Source organism: Erythrolamprus reginae, chromosome 7, assembly GCF_031021105.1.
Source record: "Erythrolamprus reginae isolate rEryReg1 chromosome 7, rEryReg1.hap1, whole genome shotgun sequence".
In the NCBI taxonomy this organism is placed as follows: Eukaryota; Metazoa; Chordata; class Lepidosauria; order Squamata; family Dipsadidae; genus Erythrolamprus; species Erythrolamprus reginae.
The window spans coordinates 1163068-1187373 of record NC_091956.1 but is presented as its reverse complement, the minus strand read 5'-3'; the positions used below and the strand labels follow the sequence as shown (position 1 = coordinate 1187373).

The following is a 24306-nucleotide window of genomic DNA, read 5'->3' as shown; positions in this document are numbered from 1 at the left end:
GGCCCGGCCCAACTCTTGGCCCCCGTTCAAGTCCCAACCCAGCTGCAGATGTGCGGAAGGGGAGGAGGGCTGTCCCACCACTCACTCCTCCTAAAGAGGGGGGGGCTGTAACTGAAACTGCCCAGGAAGAAACCTCGCTCGCTCACAAGGGTGCCCTCCCTTCCCCACCTCCGTCCTCCAAACACAGGAGGGGGGGGTGTCTCCCGATACTCCAGATTCCTTGGTAGGAATGTGTGGGATGTAGAGGGCAACGTCTGGAGTGGGGAGAGGCACCCTAACAGGAGGCCATGTGCCAAAGCAATCGGAATAGCCAAATAATATTTATTTATTTATTTATTTAATTTATTTATTTTGTCCAATACACAATGAGGGTTTTAGTGGGTATATATATATACACACACATAGTAAAATACATGATGATGGTTATAGAGGAGATACTCATAGTAAAATATATCTAAGAAAGAATAGAAAAGAAGTTATAGTAATAGAACATATCAATGAAAGAATAGAAGAAGAGATATATATATCCTGCCGGTCAATGACTACTTCAGCTTCAACCGCAACAACACAAGAGCACGCAACAGATTCAAACTTAATACAAACCGCTCCAAACTTGATTGTAAAAAATATGATTTCAACCATCGAGTTATTGAAGCGTGGAACTCATTACTGGACTCCATTGTCTCAACCCCTAAGCCCCAACACTTCTCCCTTAGACTCTCCACGATTGACCTCTCCAGGTTCCTAAGAGGCCAGTAAGGGGCGTACATAAGTGCACTGGTGTGCCTTTCGTCCCCTGTCCAATTGTCTTTCCTTTCTCTCACTTATCATATATATTCTCTTCCTTTCATATATCCCCTCCTCTAAGTTCACTTTACCCTTATATATATTACTAGTATATATTGTCTATTTTTCTTCCTATGTATTTGTGTATTGGACAAATGAATAAATAAATAAAAATAAATAAATACAGTATAGGAATAGAAGAAAGGTATAGGAGATATAGGAGAGCAATAGGACAGGGGACGGAAGACACTCTAGTGAACTTGCACTCGCCCCTTACTGACCTCTTAGGAATCTGGATATATGTAATAGTACGGAATATATATAATATATATATAATATATATACTGGATATATATAATATATATAATAAATCTGGATATATATAATAATACTGGAGCTTGTGCCAGAACTTCCATCTACCAGCGGCAAAGAACTGGTGGGACAATGTACATAATGTCCTCCCTGTCAGTGACTACTTCACCTTTAACAGCAACAACACAAGAGCACATAATAGATACAAACTGAATGTAAATCACGCCAAACCTGACTGCAGAAAATATAATTTCAGCAATAGAGGGGTCACCTCCTGGAACTTATTACTGGACTTCCCCCAACCCCAAAATCTTCAACCTTACATATTCTACAATCGACCTCTCCCCTTTTCTAAGAGGTCTGTAAGGGGCGTGCATAAGTGCACTTATGTGCCTAATGTCCCTGTCTGACTGTCTTATTATCCTTTCTATTACTACGTTCTACTTATGTTAATATGTACTATAATACTATACTTGTTTGACAAACAAACAAACAAACAAATAAATAAATAAACCCGAAAAAGTGGTCGAAAATGAGCAAGCAAAACTACTGTGGGACTTCCGACTTCCGACTGACCGAATTCTGAAGCATAACACACCAGACATCCTGATTGTGGAGAAAAAGAAAGTATGGATCATCGACATCGTAATCCCGGGGAACAGCAGAATTGAGGAGAAGCAGCTAGAGAAATTAGTGAAATACGAAGATCTAAAAATCGAGCTGCAATGACTCTGGCATAAGCCTGTGAAAGTGGTCCCAGTGGTCCTTGGCACGCTGGGCGCAGGGCCAAAGGATCTCAGCGGACATTTGAAAACCATCGGAATTGACAAAATCTCCACCTGTCAATTGCAAAAGGCCGCTTTACTGGGATCGGCACACATGACTGGGAATGAAATATGAAATCCAGCATAATGATCTCGTTTGCTGTGTTGTATTGACAATAATGATAATGATAATGATAATAATAATAATAATAATAAATAATAATTTATTAGATTTGTATGCCGCCCCTCTCCAAAGACTCAGGGCGGCTCACAACAATAATAAAAACAATGTTACAGTGGAACAAATCTAATATTAAAAGAGAAAAAACATATAAAACTCCATCATTTAAAACGAAACAACACATACATACCAAACATAAAATATAAAAGCCTGGGGGAGGTTCCCCCATGCCTGGTGATATAGGTGGGTCTTGAGTAATTTACGAAAGACAAGGAGGGTGGTGGCAGTTCTAATCTCCGGGGGGAGTTGATTCCAGAGGGCCGGGGCCGCCACAGAGAAGGCTCTTCCCCTGGGGCCTGCCAAACGACATTGTTTAAATAATAATAATTTATTTATTTATTATTACTTAGATTTGTATGCCGCCCCTCTCCGAAGACTCGGGGCGGCTCACAACATGTAGAAATAAATCATAAGTAAACAGACAAATTTAAAAATATTTAAATATTTAAAAAACCCCATATGCTAACAGACGCACACACAGACATACCATGCATAAATTAAACATGCCCAGGGGGAGATGTTTCAGTTCCCCCATGCCTGACGGCAGAGGTGGGTTTTAAGGAGTTTACGGAAGGCAGGAAGAGTAGGGGCAATCCTAATCTCCGGGGGGAGTTGGTTCCAGAGGGCCGGTGCCGCCACAGAGAAGGCTCTTCCCCTGGGGCCCGCCAACCGACATTGTTTAGTTGACGGGACCCGGAGAAGGCCTACTCTGTGGGACCTAATCGGTCGCTGGGATTCGTGCGGCAGGAGGCGGTCTCGGAGATATTCTGGCCCAATGCCATGAAGGGCTTTAAAGGTCATAACCAACACTTTGAATTGTGACCGGAAATTGATCGGCAGCCAGTGCAGACTGCGGAGTGATGGTGAAACATGGGCATACCTAGGTAAGCCCATGACTGCTCTCGCAGCTGCATTTTGCACGATCTGAAGTTTCCGAACACTTTTCAAAGGCAGCCCCATGTAGAGAGCGTTACAGTAGTCGAACCTCGAGGTGATGAGGGCATGAGTGACTGTGAGCAATGAGTCCCGGTCCAGATAGGGCCGCAACTGGTGCACCAGGCGAACCTGGGCAAACGCCCCCCTCGCCACAGCTGAGAGATGTTGTTCTAATGTGAGCTGTGGATCGAGGAGGACGCCCAAGTTGCGGACCCTCTCTGAGGGGGTCAATGATTCCCCCCCCAGGGTAATGGACGGACAGATGGAGTTGTCCTTGGGAGGCAGAACCCACAGCCACTCCGTCTTATCCGGGTTGAGCTTGAGTCTGTTGACACCCATCCAGGCCCCAACAGCCTCCAGGCACCGGCACATCACTTCCACTGCTTCGTTGACTGGACATGGGGTGGAGATGTAAAGCTGGGTATCATCCGCATATTGATGATACCTCACCCCATGTCCTTGGATGATCTCGCCCAGCGGTTTCATGTAGATGTTGAATAGCAGGGGGGAGAGGACCGACCCCTGAGGCACCCCACAAGGGAGAGACCTAGGAGTCGACCTCTGACCCCCCACTAACACCGATGCGACCGGCCAGAGAGGTAGGAGGAGAACCACTGGAGAACAGTGCCTCCCACTCCCAACCCCTCCAGCCGGTGCAGAAGGATACCATGGTCGATGGTATCGAAAGCCGCTGAGAGGTCAAGGAGCACCAGGACAGAGGATAAACCCCTGTCCCGGGCCCGCCAGAGGTCATCCATCAACGCGACCAAAGCGGTTTCCGTGCTGTAACCGGGCCTGAAACCCGACTGCTGGGGACCTAGATAATAATAATAATAATAATAATAATAATAATAATAATAATAATAATAATTTCGAAACCATTTCGAAACACGGCTGCAGCTACGCTATCTGTCCGAAGAAACGCAAAACCTACACACGCACTCCGGACCATTCAAATAATAGAAACATAGAAGATTGACAGCAGAAAAAGACCTCCTGGTCCATTTAGTCTGCCTTTATACTATTTCCTGTATTTTATCTTAGGATGGATCTATGTTTATCCCAGGCATATTTCAATTCAATCTGTGGATTGACCAGCAACGCCCGCTGGAAGTTTGTTCCAAGCATCTACTACTATAATATAGATCTAAAGTTTTGCATTCGTACTGTTACTGTAAGCCGAGACAAAAAAATGTGGCGCATTGCTTTCTGGGTGAGCCTGGTATTTTAAAAAAATAAGTGTTATATTGTCCCACGGAGAATTGTCCCATTCCCGTCTCCCGGTGTAGGGTCTCCATCCCACCCCCCACCCTGCCCTCCAGCCATGGGTCACTCGAGGGCTGCATTGATCTTGGCTTCTGCCCAGCCCAGGACTAATTTGGTTAAAGTCCAGCCTGGATCCGCCCTGCTTGGAAATGGCCAACAGGCTTCCTGCCTCACAATAGCCTGGATGTTTTTACCGGCGCTAGAATAAATAACTTGAAGTGGGCTACGGCATTGTTAATGTCGCCGCCGGGTGAAAGGCGTGGTCGTCTCCTCGGGCCGTTCCCCGACTTCCTCTAGCTCACCAGCTTTGGCCAGGCTTGGGTTGTGTGAGCAACCCATGTTAGATACGTCACCTTCGATATTTTATATTAGCTACAACTTTCTTTTTATTTATTTATTTATGTTAATTTATTGTTTTGTTGGGGAAAGGTTAGAAGTAATGTGAGAAAATATGATTTGACGGAAAGAGGAGTAGATGCTTGGAACAAACTTCCAGCTAAATCCACGGTCACTGAATTGAGACATGCCTGGGAGAAACATAGATCCATTGTAAGATAAAATACAGGAAATAGTATAAGGGCAGACTAGATGGATCATGAGGTCTTTTTCTGCTGTCAATCTTCTATGTTTCTATGAATAAGGAAGGAAGGGAGGAAGGAAAGAAGGAACAAAGGAAGGAAAGAGAAGGAAGGAAAGAAAGAAAGAGAAGGAAGGAAGGAAGAATTTAAACATGCCTGGGAGAAACATAGATCCATTGTAAGATAAAATACAGGAAATTGTAGAAGGGCAGACTAGATGGACCAGGAGGTCTTTTTCTGCCGTCAATCTTCTAGGTTTCTATGTTATTTTTAAATTTTATTTATTTATTTTATTTTATTTTATTCTATTCTATTTTATTTTATTATTTTATTCTATTTATTTATTTGACCTCTTAGGAATTGGGAGAGGTCAAGAGTGGATAGTCTAAGGGTGAAGTTTTGGGGGTCAGGTGGTGATACTACAGAGTCTGGTGGTGAGTTCCATGCATCAACTACTCGGTTGCGAAAGTCGTATTTCCTGCAGTCGAGTTTGGAGCGGTTGACTTTAAGTTTGTATCTGTTGTGTGCTCGTGTGTTGCTGTGGTTGAAGCTGAAGTAGTCGTTGACAGGAAGGATGTTGTAGCAGATGATTTTATGGGCTATGCTGAGGTCGTGTTTAAGGCGATGTAGTTCTCAGCTTTCTAAACCTAGGATTGTAAATCTAGATGTGTAGGGGATTCTGTTAGAATAGACTAGAATTCTTTATTGGCCGAGTGTGATTGGACACACAAAGAATTTGTCTTTGGTGTAGATGCTCTCAGGATACATAAAAGAAAAGGAGGGGAGGAGTTGAGGGCTCTTCTAGTAAAGTATTTCTGGGCACTTCAAGAGTTGTTAACCTAATCCCACATAGCTTCTTTTCTGGTAATATCACACTACTAACCAGAGCATACAAAACTTTCACCAGACAGATGTATTCGAGGATTGGTCTGGCAAAGGTTTTGTATGTTCTGGTTAGTAGTGTGATATTATCAGAAAAGAAGCTATGAGGAATTAGATTGACAACTCTTGAAGCCTTTTTGGCGATGTTGTTGAAGTGGGCTTTGGCAGGAAGGGAAGGGAAGGGAAAGGAGGGGAGGGAGGGCAGGAGGGAGGAAGGAAGGAAGGCAGAAAGGGAAGAAAGGAAGGGAAGGAAGGGGGGAAGGAGGGAGGGATGGAGGGAAGGAAGGAAGGAAGAGTGAAGGAGGGATGGAAGGAAGGAGGGAAGGAAGGGGAAGGAGGGAAGGAAGGTAGGAGGGAAGGAAGAGGGAAGGAAGGGGGAATGAGGGAGGGAAGGATGAAAGGAAGGAAGGAGGAGGAAAGGAGGGATGGAAGGAAGGAAGGAGGAGGGAAGGAGGGAGGGAAGGAAGGAAGAGGAAAGGGAATAGAGGGAGGGAAGGATGAAAGGAAGGAAGGAGGAGGAAAGGAGGGATGGAAGGAAGGAAGGAAGGAGGAGGGAAGGAGGGAGGGAAGGAAGGAAGAGGAAAGGGAATAGAGGGAGGGAAGGACGAAAGGAAGGAAGGAAGAGGGAAGGAGGGAGGGAAGGAAGGAAAAGGAAAGAAAGAAAGAAAGAAAGAAAGAAAAGCAGGGAAAGAAAAGCAAAGGAGAAGAAGAAGAGGAGGGGAGGGGAGGGAAATACTTTCCTTTCCTTTCCCTCTATTTTGTCCCAAACAATAATTTTGCAAAAGTGCCAAACCCCAGTGAAATCCCGTGTTATTTATTCCTTGGAAGAGGCCCCAACCGCCTTGTTCTTCCCTCCTCTACCCCCCTCCCCACTTCTCTTTTTCCAAGGGTGGGGGGTAGGAGACACAAGGCCATTCCCCTCCCACCCACCCCCCTAACCAGGTACAGGTGTTCTCCATCTCTCAGGGTCCCTTTGGCAGCCTGGAAAATCTCAGCCCTGACTCCCATTGACCCTGACAGGCCCACATTGGGGAGGGGGGCAGGGGGGGGGCGAGAGGAGAGGGATCAGGTTTCCGCACATTTGGGCCGCCAGAGGCTCATTTTGGGGGACTCCGCAAGGGGCTCCGGTTTGGGCTGCACAAAACTTGGCTTCTTTGTTCCAAACCAGCCGGAGAAAAGGGGGAAGCTTAGAAATTAGCAACAGCAAAAGCCCTTAAGACTTTTATCTCACTTCCCAGGCCTCTCTGAGCGGTTTACGGAATCAGCCTCTGGCCCCATAGATGGATGGATAGATAGCTAGATAGATAGATAGATGGATGGATGGATGGATGGATGGATGGATAGATTAGATAGATAGATAGATAGATAGATGGATGGATGGATGGATGGATGGATGGATGGATAGATTAGATAGATAGATAGATAGATAGATAGATAGATAGATAGATAGATAGATAGATAGATAGATAGATAGATAGATAGATAGATAGATAGATAGATAGATAGATAGATAGATAGATGGGTAGGTAGGTAGATAGATAGATGGATGGATGGATGGATGGATGGATGGATGGATAGATAGATAGATAGATAGATAGATAGATAGATAGATAGATAGATAGATAGATAGATAAGATAGATGGATGGATGGATGGATGGATGGATGGATGGATGGATGGATGGATGGATGGATGGATGGATGGATGGATGGATGGATGGATGGATGGATAGATAGATAGATAGATAAGATAGATAGATAGATAGATAGATAAGATAGATAGATAGATAGATAAGATAGATAGATAGATAGATAGATAAGATAGATAGATAGATAGATAGATAGATAAGATAGATAGATAGATAGATAAGATAGATAGATAGATAGATAGATAAGATAGATAGATAGATAGATAGATAGATAGATAGATAGATAGATAGATAGATAGATAGGCAGGCAGGCAGGCAGGCAGGCAGGCAGGCAGGCAGGCAGGCAGGCAGGCAGGCAGGAAGGTAGGTAGGTAGGTAGGTAGGTAGACAGGCAGGCAGGCAGGCAGGCAGGCAGGTAGGTAGGTAGGTAGGTAGGTATGTAGACAGACAGACAGACAGGTCGATAGGTAGGTAAATAGATAGATAGATAGGTAGGTAGTTAGGTAGTTAGGTTGATAGGTAGATTGATAGGTAGATTGATAAAATTCTTAAATTGGGGTTTTTTACATTACTTTTAATATTAGATTTGTTCATATTGTCTTTTTACAGTTGTTAGCCGCCCGAGTCTGCGGAGAGGGGCGGCATACAAATCTAATTAATAAAATAATAAATAAAATAGATAGGTAGGTAGATTGATAGGTAGATTGATAGGTTGGTAGGTAGGTAGGCAGGTAGAAAGAAAGATATAGATAGACAGATGAGAGAGAGACAGACAGACAGATGGATAGACAGACAGACAGACAGACGGACGGACAGACAGATATTTAGTTTTGACCCTATTATATCGATATTTAAATTCAATTCTAGCATATAGATATTTAATTTTGATTCTCATATAGATATTTAATTTTGATTCTAGCATTTAGATATTTAGTTTCGATTCTAGCACATAGATATTTAATTTGATGTATGATTGGGTTTTTTTATACTAAGGGTTTTAAATTGCTTTTCGTTGTTGGATTTATACCGTGTTTTGTGTTGTGAGCCAGTCCGAGTCTCCAGAGAGGGGCAGCATACAAATCTAATAAATAATAATAATAAAATAATAATAATAATTTGGATATTTAGTTTCGATTCCAGCATATAGATATTTAGTTTCGATTCTGGCATATGATATTTAATTTCAATTTTAGCATATAGATATTTAGTTTCGATTCTCGCATGCAGATATTTACTTTCAGTTCTCCCATATATATATATACAGTATTTAGTTTCGATTCTAGCAGATAGACGACTCCAAGGGAGTTAGCAAACCACGTATGGCATGATAGTTTGACAAGGCAGAAACAAAGGGAATGTGATGGGATAAGTAAAGTTACAATATTGTTCCTCATTTCAAGCCTGAATCCCTCACCCCCAAATAAGCATGGTAGCCATATGCGAACCCCTTATTTTTATTGCTGACCAGTTGAGGGGCAGTTGGAATACATGAAGTCATAGGAAGATAAACTCAGTTAAGTCCCTGACCATGAAATCAAACAGGGTCACCATCTTTATCAATGAAAATAAGGACCAGGAGGGGCGGCATACAAATCTAATAAACTATAAAACTATAACTATGATAACAGTCTTCCAATATTTGGGGGGCTGCCACAAAGAAGAGGGGGTCAATTGATCTTCCAAAGCCCCTGAAGGCAGGACAAGAAGCAATGGACGGAAACTAATCAAGAAGCAACCTGGAATTAAAGAGAAATTGTATGACACTGAGAACAGTTAACCAACGGAACAACTTGCCACAAGAAGTTGTGGACGCTCCAACATTGGATGTTTTAAAGCAGATGTTGGATCGCCATCTGTCTGAAGTAGTGGAGGGTTTCCTGGCTAAGCAGGGGGTTGGACTAGAAGACCTCCAAGGTCCCTTCCAACTCGGTCACCCTGGTTATTTCTTTATGGCTTTTTAATGGTGGGTTTTTCCCCCCAGGCTGCCAACTTTCAAACTGCAATTTGCTTTTTCTCTCCGCGTTTCCTGCTGCCTCCGAGGGGGCCCGAATGTCCTGTTTTCATAGCTGAATGTTCCTGGAGTTGGAATTCAGAACGGAGATTTCCCTGCAGCTTGTAAAAAAATCCAGCACTCTGGAATGACGGGATACTGGATCAAACGTGCTTTTTCTGGCCTTTGCGAGGAGGGGGTCCCAGTGCTAGTCCACCCACCCACGTACAGTTGGCTGAGACTTTGGGGGAAATGGGAAGGAAAGCGACAAAGATGATTTCAGGCCGAGACACAAATAGAATAGAATAGATTGGAATAAAATGGAATAGAAATAGAATAGAATAGAAATAGAATAGAATAGAATCAAGGAAGGAGGGAAGGGAGGGAGGGAGGACAAATAGAATAGAATAGAATAGAATCAAGGAAGGAAGGGAGGGAGGGAGGGAGGAAGGAAGGACAAATAGAATAGAATCAAGGAAGGAAGGAAGGAAGGAAGGAAGGAAGGAATAGGAGGGAGGGAAGGGATGGAGGGAGGGGAGGGATGGAGGAAGGAAGACAGACAGGAAGGAAGGAAAGAAGGAAGGAAGGAAGGAAGGACAAATAGAATAGAATAGAATAGAATGATGGAAGGAATAGGAGGGAGGGAAGGAAGGAAGGAAGGACAATAGAATAGAATAGAATAGAATAGAATAGAATCAAGGAAGGAAGGAAGGAAAAACTAATCAAGGGGCGAAGCAACCTAGAATTAATTCCTGACCGAACAATTAACCACCCCTTGTCTCCAGAGGTTGTGAATGCTCCAACACTGGAGGCTTTTAAGAAGATGCTGGATAACCATCTGTCTGAAGTGGTGGAGGGTTTCCCGCCTAATCAGAGGGTTGGACTGGATGATCTCCAGGGTCCTTTCCAACTGTGTTGTTGTTGTTGTTGTTGTTGTTAATATATTTTCTCCCCATGGCATCTGGTGTGTGTGTGTGTGCCTGGCGAGAGCCTCCACCAGGCGCCACCCTGGCAGGGCACCCTCCGTCCTGGCACCCAAGGGCGGCTTGTCCACCCTCGGCAGGCATGCCTGGCATTCCAGAGAGGCTCTGGGCCTTATGGGGAGGAATGCGAAGGCAGCCACGAGCGGGCAGGGTGGGGTTGCGCTGCCCTTTGGCTTTCCCCAAGGAGGCTGCGGGCAGGGGCTGAGTCTGGCCTGGCTGGGGAGAGGGAGGGGGGAGAGGGGGTTTGGGGGGGCACGAGGCCCGGCTTGAGTCACGCAGATGGGGGCAGGCAAGTGTAGGGCAGCAGCTAATCCAGAAGGGGCTATTCCTTTGCTTTGCTTTGCTCCCTCTTTTCCTTCTTCCCCTCCCTCCCTCCCTCTTTTCTTTTCCCTCCTTCCTCCCTCCCTCTATTTCTCTACTTCCCTATTCTTCCCTCCCTCCCTCCTTCCTCCTTTCTTTCCTTCTTTGCTTTTTTCTTTTCTCTCTGTCCCTTCCTTTTCGTCCCTTCCTCCCTCTATTTTTTTCTTCCTTCCTTCCTTCCTCTCTTTTCCTCCTCTCTTCTTCCCTCCCTTTCCTTCTTCTCTCCCTCTTTCCTCCTTCTCTCCCTATTGTTCCATCTACTTTTCCCCTCTCTGCTTCTATCCCTCCTGTCCTTCCTTCTTTTCTTCCTCCCTCCCTCTTTCTTTCTTTCCTCCTTCTCTCCCTGTTCTTCCATCTACCTCCTTCCTTCCTTCCTTTTAGTTATTTATTTATTTATGTATTGATTGATTGATTGATTGATTGATTTTGTCCAATACACAATGAGGGTTTTAGTGGGTATACACATAGTAAAATACACGATGAAGGTTATAGACGATATACTCATAGGAAAATATATCTAAGAAAGAATAGAAGAGAAGATATAGGAATAAAACATATCAATGAAAGAATAGAAGATACTGTATATAGGAATAGAAGAAAGGTATAGGAGATATAGGAGAGCAATAGGACAAGGGATGGAAGGCACTCTAGTGCACTTGTACTCGCCCCTTACTGACCTCTTAGGAATTTGGAGAGGTCAAACGTGGATAATTTAAAGGTAAAGTGTTGGGGGTTTGGGGATGATACTATGGAGTCCAGTAATGAGTTCCACGCTTCGACAACCCTAAAGTCGTATTTTTTACAGTCAAATTTGGAGCGGTTAATATTAAGCTTGAATCTGTTGTGTGCTCTTGTGTTGTTGTGGTTGAAGCTGAAGTAGTCTCCAACAGGCAGGACGTTGCAGCATATGATCTTGTGGGCAATACGTAGATCTTGTTTAAGGCGTCTTAGTTCTAAACTTTCTAGGCCCAGGATTGAAAGTCTAGTCTCGTAGGGTCTTCTGCTTCGAGTGGAGGAGTGAAGGGCTCTTCTCCCTCCCTCCCTCCCTCCCTCCTCATTTTTCTTCCATCTACCTTCTTACTCTCCCTCCCTCCCCTCCCAGGGGAACCATTTGCCACCCCTCCCTTCTCTGCTCAGCCCACAGCTCCCCCTATCAACTCACAGACTTTCATTGGGGGGGGGGGTAGAGAGGGAGGGAGCTCTGGCATGTCCCCCTCCCCTCACCAATTCTGGGCCACAACAGATTAAAATTGCACAATTGCCTCTTTGCAAAGTCCAAACTGGGGGGGAGGGGGGGAGCTCAGAAGTCAAAACAAAAGAAAAGGAGGAAGTTAGTGACTCCTTTCTTTTTCTGGTGCAATTTTTTTAAAAAAAAAATTTCAACTTAAAAACATGCATACACACCAACACATATACCATCCATGCTCCACAATATTATAGACCATTATGAAATCTCTTGCATGAAAACCTAATCAAACCTCCTGAATCATCCTATTTCGATTCATGAATATTTTACCCCATCGGTTTAAGCGAAGAAGAAAAAAATAAATAAAAAGTTTATATTTAAAAGCTAAACTACTGCTAGACTACTGCTCATCTGTCTGGAACCCCTACCACATCTCAGACATCAACACCCTGGAAAACGTCCAAAGATACTTCACCAGAAGAGCCCTTCACTCCTCCACTTGAAACAGGAGACCCTATGAAAATAGACTAACAATCCTGGGCCTAGAAAGCCTAGAACTACGGCGCCTAAAACACGATCTAAGTATTGCCCACAAGATCATATGCTGCAAGGTCCTGCCTGTCAATGACTACTTCAGCTTCAACTGCAACAACACAAGAGCACGCAACAGATTCAAACTTAATACGAACCGCTCCAAACTTGATTGTAAAAAATATGACTTTAACAATCGAGTTGTCGAAGCGTGGAACTCATTACTGGACTCCATAGTGTCAACCCCTAACCCCCAACATTTCTCCCTTAGACTCTCCACGATTGACCTCTCCAGGTTCCTAAGGGGTCAGTCAGGGGCGTACATAAGTGCACTAGCCTGCCTTTCATCCCCTGTCCAATTGTCTTTCCTTTATCTCATCTATCATATATATTTTCTTCCTTTCATATATCTTCTCCTCTAAGTTCACTTCTACCCTTATATATACATTACTTCATGTCTATCTCTTCCTATGTATTTGTGTATTGGACAAATGAATAAATAAATACAAATAAATAAATAAAACAGAACTTCAACAACTATTTTTTTAATCTTTTGGTTGTGGTGGTGGTGCAGTTGGCTTTCGAGGCATCCCTACGAGGGGTGGGTCCTCTTTGGAAACCCTCCAACTGAGACCCTTTGGGACAACAGGCTGGGTTCTCCACATATGACCACGAGGGAGCCCAATGCTTCCGTTGCTGAGCGAAGACGGTTGTTAAAAGTGAGTTTGGCCCCATAATTCTACCACCATTATAAAACATAACAGTAAATGAGGGAAAATGTAAAATAATGCACTTGGGGAAAAGGAATCCTCAATCTGAGTGTTGTATTGGCAGTTCTGTGTTAGAAAAAACTTCAGAAGAGAAGGATTTAGGGGTAGTGATTTCTGACAGTCTCAAAATGAGTGAGCAGTGCAGTCAGGCGGTAGGGAAAGCAAGTAGGATGCTTGGCTGCATAGCTAGAGGTATCACAAGCAGGAAGAGGGAGATTATGATCCCGCTGTAGAGAGCGCTGGTGAGACCCCATTTGGAATAATACTGTGTTCAGTTCTGGAGACCTCACCTACAAAAAGATATTGACAAAATTGAAGGGCTCCAAAGACGGGCTACAAGAATGGTGGAAGGTCTTAAGCATAAAACGTATCAGGAAATATATTAATGAACTCAATCTGTAGAGTCTGGAGGACAGAAGGAAAAGGGGGGACATGATCGAAACATTTAAATATGTTAAAGGGTTAAATAAGGTCCAGGAGGGAAGTGTTTTTAATAGGAAAGTGAACACAAGAACAAGGGGACACAATCTGAGGTGAGTTGGGGGAAACATGATAAGATATTATTTGACTGAAAGAGTAGTAGATGCTTAGAACAAACTTCCAGCAGACGTGATTGGTGAATCCACAGGAACTGAATTGAAACCTGCCTGGGATAAACATAGATCCTAAGATAAAATACAGGGAATAGTATAAGGGCAGACCAGATGGACCAGGAGGTCTTTTTCTGCCTTCAATCTTCTATGTTTCTAGAGAGAGAAATGTTATAATATATACCATTTATTATAATATATTATATATTATAATAATATACCAGTGGTTTTCCCCCCCCAATATCTCTCTCGCTCATAGAAAAATAGAAACATAGAAGACTGATGGCAGAAAAAGACCTCCTGGTCCATCTAGTCTGCCCTTATACTATTTTCTGTATTTTATCTTAGGATGGATCTATGTTTATCCCAGGCATGTTTACATTCAGTTCCTGTGGATTGACCAACCACGTCTGCTGGAAGTTTGTTCCAAGGATCTACTACTCTTTCAGTAAAATAATATTTTCTCCTGTTGCTTTTGATCTTTCCCCCAACTAACCTCAGATTGTGTCCCCTTGTTCTTGTGTTCACTTTCCTATTAAAACACTTCCCTCCTGAACCTTATTTAACCCTTTAACATATTGCAATGTTTCGATCCTGTCTCCCCTTTTCCTTCTGTCCTCCAGACTATACAGATTGAGTTCATGAAGTCTTTCCTGATAGGTTTTATGCTTAAGACCTTCCACCATTCTTGTAGCCCGTCTTTGTAGCCTGTCTCTCTCTCACACACACACACAGTCTGTGCCTCCCGAGGAAGAAGAACCCCAGCAGCCCCTCCCTCCCGAAACCTGCACCCATCAGGGAAAGCGAGACACAGGAATCGAAAGTCATCTCCAGAGGTCCCACCACCACCACTCGCTCCTTTGCAGCGACTTGCAGCTGCTGGTGGATTCGTTTCCTGCTGCTGTCCATCCAGCCCTCGGCTGCTGACCTCAGCAAGATCCCCGGACCAGACGAGCCCAGTCAGCCTCCTCGGAGATGCTGAGAAGGCGCCAGGCAGGAAAGACACCCAGAAGTTCCTCCAGCTGTGCCTACAGAGAGCCCTTGGTCCCTGTAGTCGAACCAGCCTTTGGGGGAAACAAGAATGGTGGAAAGTCTTCAGCATAAAACGTATCAGGAAAGACTCCATGGACTCCATCTGTAGAGTCTGGAGGACAGAAGGAAAAGGGGGGACATGATCGAAACATTTAAATATGTTAAAGGGTTAAATAAGGTTCAGGAGGGAAGTGTTTTTAATAGGAAAGTGAACACAAGAACAAGGGGACACAATCTGAAGTTAGTTGGGGGAAAGATCAAAAGCAACATGAGAAAATATTATTTGACTGAAAGAGTAGTAGATGCTTGGAACAAACTCCCAGCAGACGTGGTTGGTAAATCTACAGTAACTGAATGTAAACCTGCCTGGGATAAACATGTATCCATTGTAAGATAAAATACAGGAAATTGTATAAGGGCAGACTAGATGGACCATGGGGTCTTTTTCTGCTGTCAGTCTTCTATGTTTCTAAGTTTATAAATGTTGATTTGTGTAGAGCAGTGTTTCGCTGGCTGGGGAATTCTGGGAGTTGAAGTCCAAATGTCTTCAAGTTGCCAAGGTTGGGAAACAATGGTGTAGAGTAGAGTAGAATAGAGTGTAGGATAGGATAGGAGGGATAGGATGGGACGGAATAGAATTTGAATAGGACAGAATGGAATGGAGCAGAGTGAAGTAGAGTGGAACAGAACAGAATAGAAAATAAATAGAAGGGGAGGGGGAGGGGGAGGGAGGGGAGAGAAGAATGAAGAGAAGAGAATGGAAGGGGAGAGAAGGGGAGAGGAGAAGAGAAGAGAGAAGAGAAGGGAAAGGAAAGGAAGGGAAGAGAAGAGAGAATGAAGAGAAGAGAAAAGAGAATGAAGAGAATGGAATGGAATGGAATGGAAGGGAAGGGAAGGGGAGAAGAGAGGAGAGAAGAGAAGGGAGAATGAAGAGAAGAAAAGAAAAGGGAAGGGAAGAGACAACAAATAGAAGAGAAGAGGATACAGGACAAAATAGAATAACTTTATTGTAAACTTTAAATTTACATTAATCGGCACAGCATAAACATGTCCAAAAATATGCTTTCATTCCTTCATTCCTTCATTCCTTCATTCCTTCCTTCATTCGATTTGATTTATATGCCACCCCTCTCCAAAGCCCGATATACCCACACACACACAAACATATAAGACCCAGAGAAACAAAACACAGTCTAGTTCGGATGTCCATAGTATATGTTCACGGCAAGAGAAACGAATCTTGCAAGTTTCCCAGACGATGTCTTAGGGTAGGGACCAAAGCCATGCCAGAAAGACTTCGAAGCCCCCTCCCAGAAGGGAGCAGGACAAAGAGACCCTGAAGTGTGTGGGGGTCTCTAACAAGGCTTCTTCAAGCCCTGAGCACAGAGCACAAGCAGCATCCTCGATAGCCGGACACAGGAAGAAGGAAAAGTCAGGAAACGGGTTATAAATGTGTGAAGGGAGTTGTGGAGAAAGAGGAAGACCGCTGACTCTCCCAGGAGTAGAACCAGGGGAACGTTTGCCCTACAAACGCTGGAGGCTTTGGAGAGCAGCCGTCCCAATGGGGAGGAAAGTTCAAATAGTTTCTACTTTATTAGGGGGATGAGCAGGGCCTTGCTGCGTGAACACAAGGGGGCAAAGGGTCCTCCAGGGATGCCTTCAAGACGCACTAACGGTACTTTCCAAAGTCCCAGGCAAGGAACAATGGAGGGAAACTGATCCAGGAGAGAAGCCAGCGCTGGATTCAAGGAGAAACTTCCTAGTAGGGGGGACAATCAGGGGAACGGCTGGACTCCAGAGATGGGGGAGGTTTTTAAGAAGAGACTGGACGGTCACTTGCCTCAAACTGTATAGACTCTCCTGCTTGAGCAGAGGGTTGGTCTAGAAGACCTCCAAGGTCCCTTCCAGATTCTATTCTACTCTGTTCTGTTCTGTTCCGTTCTGTTCGTTCCACTCCACTCCAGTTAATCTATTCCATTCCATTCCATATTTTCTGTTCTGTTCCATTCCATTCTGTTCCATTCTATATTTGCTTTGCTATTCTATTCTATTCTATTTTGTTCTGTTCTGTTCTTTTCCGTTCCGTTCCACTCCATTTTACTCCATCTATTCCATTCCATTCCATATTTTCTGTTCTGTTCTGTTCCGTTCCCTTCCGTTCTGTTCCATTCCATTCTATTCCATTCTATATTTGCTTTGCTATTCTATTTTATTTTGTTCTGTTCTGTTCTGTTCTTTTCCGTTCCGTTCCACTCCATTTTACTCCATTCCATTCCATTCCATATTTTCTATTCTATTCTGTTCGGTTCCGTTCCATTCCATTCCATTCCACTCCACTCCACTCCATCTATTCCATTCCATATTTTCTATTCTGTTCTGTTCTATTCCATTCTTCCATTTCATATTCTAATTCTAATTTTAATTCTAATTCTAAAATTCTAATTCTAATTCTATACTATGCTATGCTTTTCCCCCCCATTCCATTCTTCCATTCTTCCATCTTCTCTTCTCTTCTATTCTATTCTATGTCAACTTATTATCCAAAGCGGTACAAGAAGTGACGGAAGCTTCCTAGCAGTGAGGACAATGGATCAGTGGAACCGCTTGCCACCAGACGTTGTGGGTGCTCGCTCCATCACCAGAGGTTCTTCCAAAAGAGACCGGGCCAACTACTCTTTGTCTGGAATGGCAGAGAGGGGGTTGGAGTGGAAGACCTCTAGATGCACCAACACTGCTAGTTACCCTGGACGAGAGCAGCAGGCGGAGGGACTCTCCTTGGGTGGTCAGCTTCCCAGCCTGGGAAAACAGGAGGCCAGATTGCTGGTCTGGTGCATCTCCACCCCCCTTATCTCCTCTATCATCCCATCCCAGCTGGTCACACAAGATTCCAAGCCAAGAGAGCGAAGGGTAGCTACACGTGGCAACGCTCGGTTCCAAATCCAAAAGTCGGCCGATCTTCAGGTTGGGTCATTCTCCAAACTTTGCTTTCTTTCTTTTTCTTTTTTTTTTAAAAAAGTATAAAAACAAAGGTATCACCCACACCACATTTTGGACATAAACACTCTAGAAAACGTCCAGAGATACTTTACAAGAAGACCCCTCCACTCCTCCACTCACAACAGAATCCCCTATGCAACTAGACTCACAATCCTAGGTTTAGAAAGCTTAGAGCTACGTCGCCTTCAACACGACCTAAGCATAGATGTTTATAATTAAGTAGCAGTTTGCTTTTATATGTTGTCCTCTAATAATTCCTAATAAGTACATTCCTGGTTTTAATTCTACTTCGTAATTTATTATTTCTTTTATCCGATTTCTAATCATATTCCAAAATGTTTTTGTCTCTGGACATGTCCACCATAAGTGGTAGTATGCACCATGGGTTGCTTAACACTTCCAACATTTAGGGTCTACCTTTGGATATATTTTGGCTAATTTGGCGGGGGGCTCCCCAAAGTCTGCTTTCACTCCCCCACTTCCACTGCCCCAAGTTTCATTCTGCAGCTGTGCCTTCTTTTATTTCTTTCTCCCAGGGCAACACCACCGATAACACAACTACCCTCCAGAAAGACCTTGACGCTGTTTCTGAGTGGTCTAACACATGGCAACTCCAAAACTCAACTAGCAAATGCTCTGTCCTACACATTGGGAAGAAGAATCTGAACTCCAAATATGAACTGAATAATCAAATTATCACAGATAATCCCCACTCGGTTAAAGACCTCGGTATACTAATAACTAAAGATTTAAGTGCCAAAGCCCACTGCAACAATATAGCCAAGAAGGCTTCAAGAGTTGTAAACCTAATCCTACGTAGCTTCTGCTCTGGCAATCTCTCACTACTTACCAGAGCTTACAAAACTTTTGCCAGACCCATCCTCGAATACATGATCTAAGTATTGCCCACAAGATCATATACTGCAACGTCCTGCCTGTCGGCGACTACTTCAGCTTCAACCACAACAACACAAGAGCACACAACAGATTTAAACTTAATATTAACTGCTCCAAACTTGACTGTAAAAAATATGACTTCAGTAACTGGGTTGTCGAAGCGTGGAACTCATTCCTGGACTCCATAGTGTCATCCCCAAACCCCCAACACTTTACCCTTAGATTATCTATGGTTGACCTCTCCAGATTCCTAAGAGGTCAGTAAGGGGCGAGTATGAGTGCACTAGAGTGCCTTCCGTCCCCTGTCCTATTGCTCTCCTGTATTTCCTATACCTTTCTTCTATTCCTCTATCTCTTCTTCTATTCTTTCATTGACACGTTCTATTCCTATAACTTCTATTCTTTCTTAGATATATTTTACTATGAGTATCTCCTCTATAACCTTCATCATGTATTTTACTATGTGTATATACAAGAACAAGGCCGAAATGGGACCATCCTAGTCTCCCTTAATTTTAAAATTCCAGCTAAAAAAACATTTGACACACACACACACACACACACACACACACATATATATATACCCACTACAACTCTCATTGTGTATTGGACAAAATAAATAAATAAAATAAATAAATAAAAATAAGTCAAGGGTTGGTGCAGGAGCTCATTGGGTGGCCTCCTTCTTCCACCGCTGGAGAGAACCTACCCACCCCCCCAACCATCAAGTTGACCTCGAGAAACAGATCACAGCCACCCCGCCTGCTTCCTCTCCCAGGAACTGACGTCCAGCGAGGAAAGTATGTGAAGAAGCCACGGAGGGGATAAAAACAGCTGACAGCCCCTAAGGGACTTCCTGAAAACAGAGGGGAATAAATCTGCCCCGAAGAGGAAGCCACACATTCTCCTCTGCACCCCATGGACCTCAGAATCAGATGAGCATCTCACCTAGAGTCTCCGAGCATCTCCGTCTTGAGGCTGAGAGTTCCACAGGAGCCCCAGGGCAGAAGCCGCTGCCGTCTTTGAGAAGGTAAGGTGGACCTCAGCTTCTGGTTCTTCTTGAGGTAACCTAGAAGAGAGGTTGCAGGAACTGGGCATGGATAGTCTAGCGAAGAGAAGGCTCAAGGGAGACATGATAGCAGTCTTCAAATATTTGAGGGGCCACCACTGAGAGGAGGGGGCCAGGCTATTTTTCCAAAGTTCTCAAAGGCCAGACAAGGATCAATGGATGGAAGCTGACCGAGGAGAGATTCAACTTGGAAGTAAGGAGGAACTTTCTGACGGTGAGAGCAATCAACAAGTTTATTTATTTTGTCCAATACATAATGAAGGTTAATGAGATTAACCATATGGTAATATATATCAAAGAGAGGAAAGGAAGGAAGGAAGGAAGGAAGAGAGAGAGAGAGAGAGAAAGAAAGGAAGGAAGGAAGGAAGGAAGGATAGGAGTGAAGATATAATAATAAAATACAATACATCAGTGGAGGATAAAGGAGGAGATACAGAGATATATGAAAAGAAGAAAAGAAATATGAGATATAGGAGAGATAATTGGACAGGGGACAGGAGGCACCCTACGGCACTTATGCAAACCCTTTACTGACCTCTTAGAAACTTGGAGAGGTCAATCGTGGAAAGTCTAAGGGAAAAATGTTGGGGGTTAGGGGTGGACACTATGGAGTGAGTTTTATTATTATTATTATTATTTATTAGACTTGTATACCACCCTTCTCCGGAGACCTGGATTATTATATTATTATTATTATGTTATAATATTATTATTATTATTATTATTATTATTATTATTATTATTATTATTATTATTGTCATCGTCGTCATCATCCACACTTGGACAACTCTATCTATCTATCTATCTATCTATCTATCTATCTATCTATCTATCTATCTATCATCTATCTATCTATCTACCTACCTATATGTCTATCACCTATCTGTCCGTCCGTCCGTCCGTCCGTCCATCTATCTGTCTCTTTCTCTCCATTCATCCACAATTCCTCCATCCACTCTATCTATCCATCTCCTGTTTGGAACATAGATTGGGTGGGGTGGAAACCAGGAATCCCCGTAGCTCTTATTTGGAGCAGCAAATTTTATGACTCAGCTTTTGTGAGCTGCGGCTTATCATAAGAACCTGATGCCTTGTGATAAAACCGATGCCAGTTTGAAAATGTCTTCTCCTGATTTTAGCTACGTAGACTAAACACAGCTGCCCTGCTCAATGTCAACCATGGCCAGAGATATTAGGAGCAAACCTCAAAAGCTACACACAGTTTTCTTAGACAAGCCTCCTCCTTTTACTACTACTACTACTACTACTACTACTACTACTACTACTACTACTTCTTCTTCTTCTTCTTCTTCTTCTTCTTCTTCTTCTTCTTCTTCTTCTTCTTCTTCTTCTTCTTCTTCTTCTTCTTCCTTTATCCTTCCTCCTTCTCCTCCTCCTTCTGAAGTTTTTTCTAACACAGAACTGCCAATCAGCCCTCTGGAATCAACTCCCCCCAGAGATCAGAACTGCCCCCACCCTCCTTGTCTTTCGTAAATTGCTTAAGACCCACCTATATCTCCAGGCAGGGGGAATTGAGACATCTCCCCCAGGCTTATATAGTTTTATGTATGTTATGCTTGTGTTGTATGGTTTTTAAATGATGGGTTTTTAGATGCTTTCTTTTAAATATTAGATTTGTTACACTGTCATATTGTTATTATTATTATTGTTGTGAGCCGCCCCGAGTCTCTGGAAAGGGGCAGCATACAAATCTAATAAATTATTATTATTATTATTATTATTATTATTATTATTATTATTATCATCATCAACCTCATCTCTGGACATTTCCAAGAGGAGATTGGACTCTCATTTGGCTGGGGTGCTGTAAGATTTCCTGCTTAAGCAGAGGGTTGGACTGGATGACCTGCAAGGTCCCTTTCAACTCTAATAAATAAATAAATAAATAAACGTTGCCTCTGACCATGTCTGGGTTTTGCTTCCCTCGGTAGGTTTTCAGAGGTGGGAGTCACGCTCGGAAGTCACAATGAGCCTCCTCTTCATCTTCGTCTTTGTGCTGTTTGCTGGGTATGTTTCCCCAGGTATGTTAGCCGAGTTTCTAAACTACCGTCTTGCCTAGCGACAGTAATTTTGCGCTCGCTTGTGCTCCAAAGTCTAAGGACTACCTGCATTGAGCACTTATGGTAGCCCTTAGGGGTTATTTATTGTTCTGTCGGGCTCTCCGGTAGACTCCTCCCGAAAATTCACAGGTACAAATTTCAGACACACACACGTTTGAAAATTCAAAACAATGTTCTTTATAATGAAAATTCACTTAAACTAAGCCCTCTTTTGGTATAGCCAAGAGCACTTGTCTCCAAACAAACTGGTAATTTGTACAAGTCCCTTATCAGTTCTGTGATACTTAGCTTGCAGCTGTGAGGCAATTCACAGTCCTTCTTCTTTCACAAAGTGAAACACACTTGGCTCTGGTTTAGTTTCAAAGCGGGGAAAAATCAGCACACAAAAGGTCAAAGTCAGTAAAGCAGTCACGAAACACAACGATCAGATAATCCTCCACAATGGCCAAACCCACAGGCTGCTCTTTATAGCAGCCTCACTAATGACCACAGCCCCACCCAACCACAGGTGGCCTCATTTTCTTTGATAATAATCTCTCAGTTGTTGTGGCCTATGCATCGCTCTCCGCATGCATGGCTGTATCATTAACTCTTGTTCCGAATCCAAGGAGGAGCTAGATAATTGATCTCCTTCTGAGCTGTCTGCCCCACTCTCCTCCTCCCTGTCACTCATGTCTTCTTGGTCAGAGGAGCCTTCATCAGCAGATTCCACCGGGGGGGAAAACAGGCCTGCAGCATGTGGATGTCTCCCCCACATCCACAGTCCTTGGGGCAGGAGCTAGGGGCCAGAGCTAACCACAACATTTATTAAGTTATTTACATTAAAAACAAAAGAAATATACAATACACACCCAAAGCAACAGAAAATATCAATACAAAGAATTAAACAACACACTAACATTTATACAAAATACAGGTATGACGGTCTTGGCATATTCAGGTTTCTCCCCATGTACATTTCAGAGATTCCTGGAGATGTTTTGATGAGGTCACACTCGTCATCTTCAGGCTGGTGCTTTCGGCCTTGTGCTCGGGCGAGCAAAGCGTGGTCTGAGCTGCCTTCCCTCTATAAATACTGGTGGGTGGGTGTGGAGTGCTGGTTCAGCTGCTGCAAGCTGTGTTGGCACTTCCTGGTGCGTTGGTGGGATAACACCTTGAGTAATTGGTGCAATTGATGTATGCTGATTAGTTAATGTGAGCCGCCCCGAGTCTGCGGAGAGGGGCGACATACAAATCTGAATAATAAATAAATAAATAAATAAATAATGTTTGCAGATTAGGGGTGATATCCTGAGTAGTTGTGGCAGTTGGAGCCTGCAGACTAGTCAGCTGTTTTGTAATGTGTGTCTGTGGAGTAACATCCTGGGTTTTGGTTTGGCTGCGAGTTTGTGGTCTGGTCATTGTTTATGATGTGTGACAGTTTGCTTTGTGAGTGTGTCAGAGGGAGGTGCAGCAGTTGGAGATGCTGCTGTGTTTTGGCTTCTGAGTGGTGGTTATATTTTGTCTGTAGGGTGGGTGTGGGTTTGGGTCCGGCGAGGGTGATTGGTGGTAGCGTCCTGTGTTGTTCTGGGTCTGGTGTCAGCTTTCGTGGCTGGGATACCTTTGTTGATATGGGCTATGTCTGCAAACTGCACGCCCCTCAGCAAAAAACAGCCCAACAGGCCTACCGGAAGTCCAAAGGCTTCAGTGAGATCTGTACGCATGTGCAATGGGAGGGGTGCATAGGGGGTTGTGCATATGCATGGTTGGGGGAGGGCATTGCATTTGGCACCCGAGCTGAAAAAAAATCACTATCACTGGCCTCGAAGACTTCCAAGATCCCTTCCAACTCTGTGATTCTTTTATTTCTCCTCTTCTTCTCCTTCTTCTGCAGTTTCGGCTGCTTGGTCAGCCACTTATCCAGAACGCCTGTCGTCCATCAAGGATTCTTGCGTTGTGTTTCCCTGTACCTTCGCCTTCCCCAATGGTGTCTCTGCCACAAACGGTATCGTGGCCATCTGGTACAAATCAACCAGTAATGAACCGGACACCATTTTCCACTCCGGCAGCCCGGAGAAGGCCGATGCTCGCTTTCGAAGCCGCACTGAACTGCTGGGAGACCCCCTTGAACGCAACTGCACCCTGGCCCTGCGACACTTGACGAAGGAGGACGCAGGCCAGTATTCCTTCCGGTTCGAGATTGTCAACGCGAATAGTTGGACAGAGAAGAAGCAAATCCAGCTGACCATCACTGGTAGGTGGTCTACTTCTCCAACCGTGGATGGAACCACGTGACCAGGCTGCCCGCAAACGACAAACTCCTCTGAAGTTAACTCAAACGTTCAGTGAAAGGCTGCAAAAATTTTAACTACCACACTGTGGGTGTGGCTTACTTTGTGGGTGTGGCTTTGCTGACCATGTGATCAGGT

At 43.9% G+C, this 24306-nt stretch overlaps 1 protein-coding gene across 1 annotated transcript in view; it reads left to right on the top strand.

Annotated features, from left to right (window-relative positions):
- Window positions 1-19668: 19668 nt before the first annotated feature.
- The window catches only part of SIGLEC1 (sialic acid binding Ig like lectin 1), a 34299-nt gene continuing 29661 nt past the window's right edge, over window positions 19669-24306 (top strand). Inside the window, exons 1-3 of the mRNA XM_070756518.1 lie at window positions 19669-19778; window positions 21770-21859; window positions 23772-24131. Of these exons, the coding sequence (XP_070612619.1) occupies window positions 21805-21859; window positions 23772-24131 (415 nt within the window). The 5' untranslated portion in view covers window positions 19669-19778; window positions 21770-21804. The remainder of the gene's footprint in view (window positions 19779-21769; window positions 21860-23771; window positions 24132-24306) is intronic.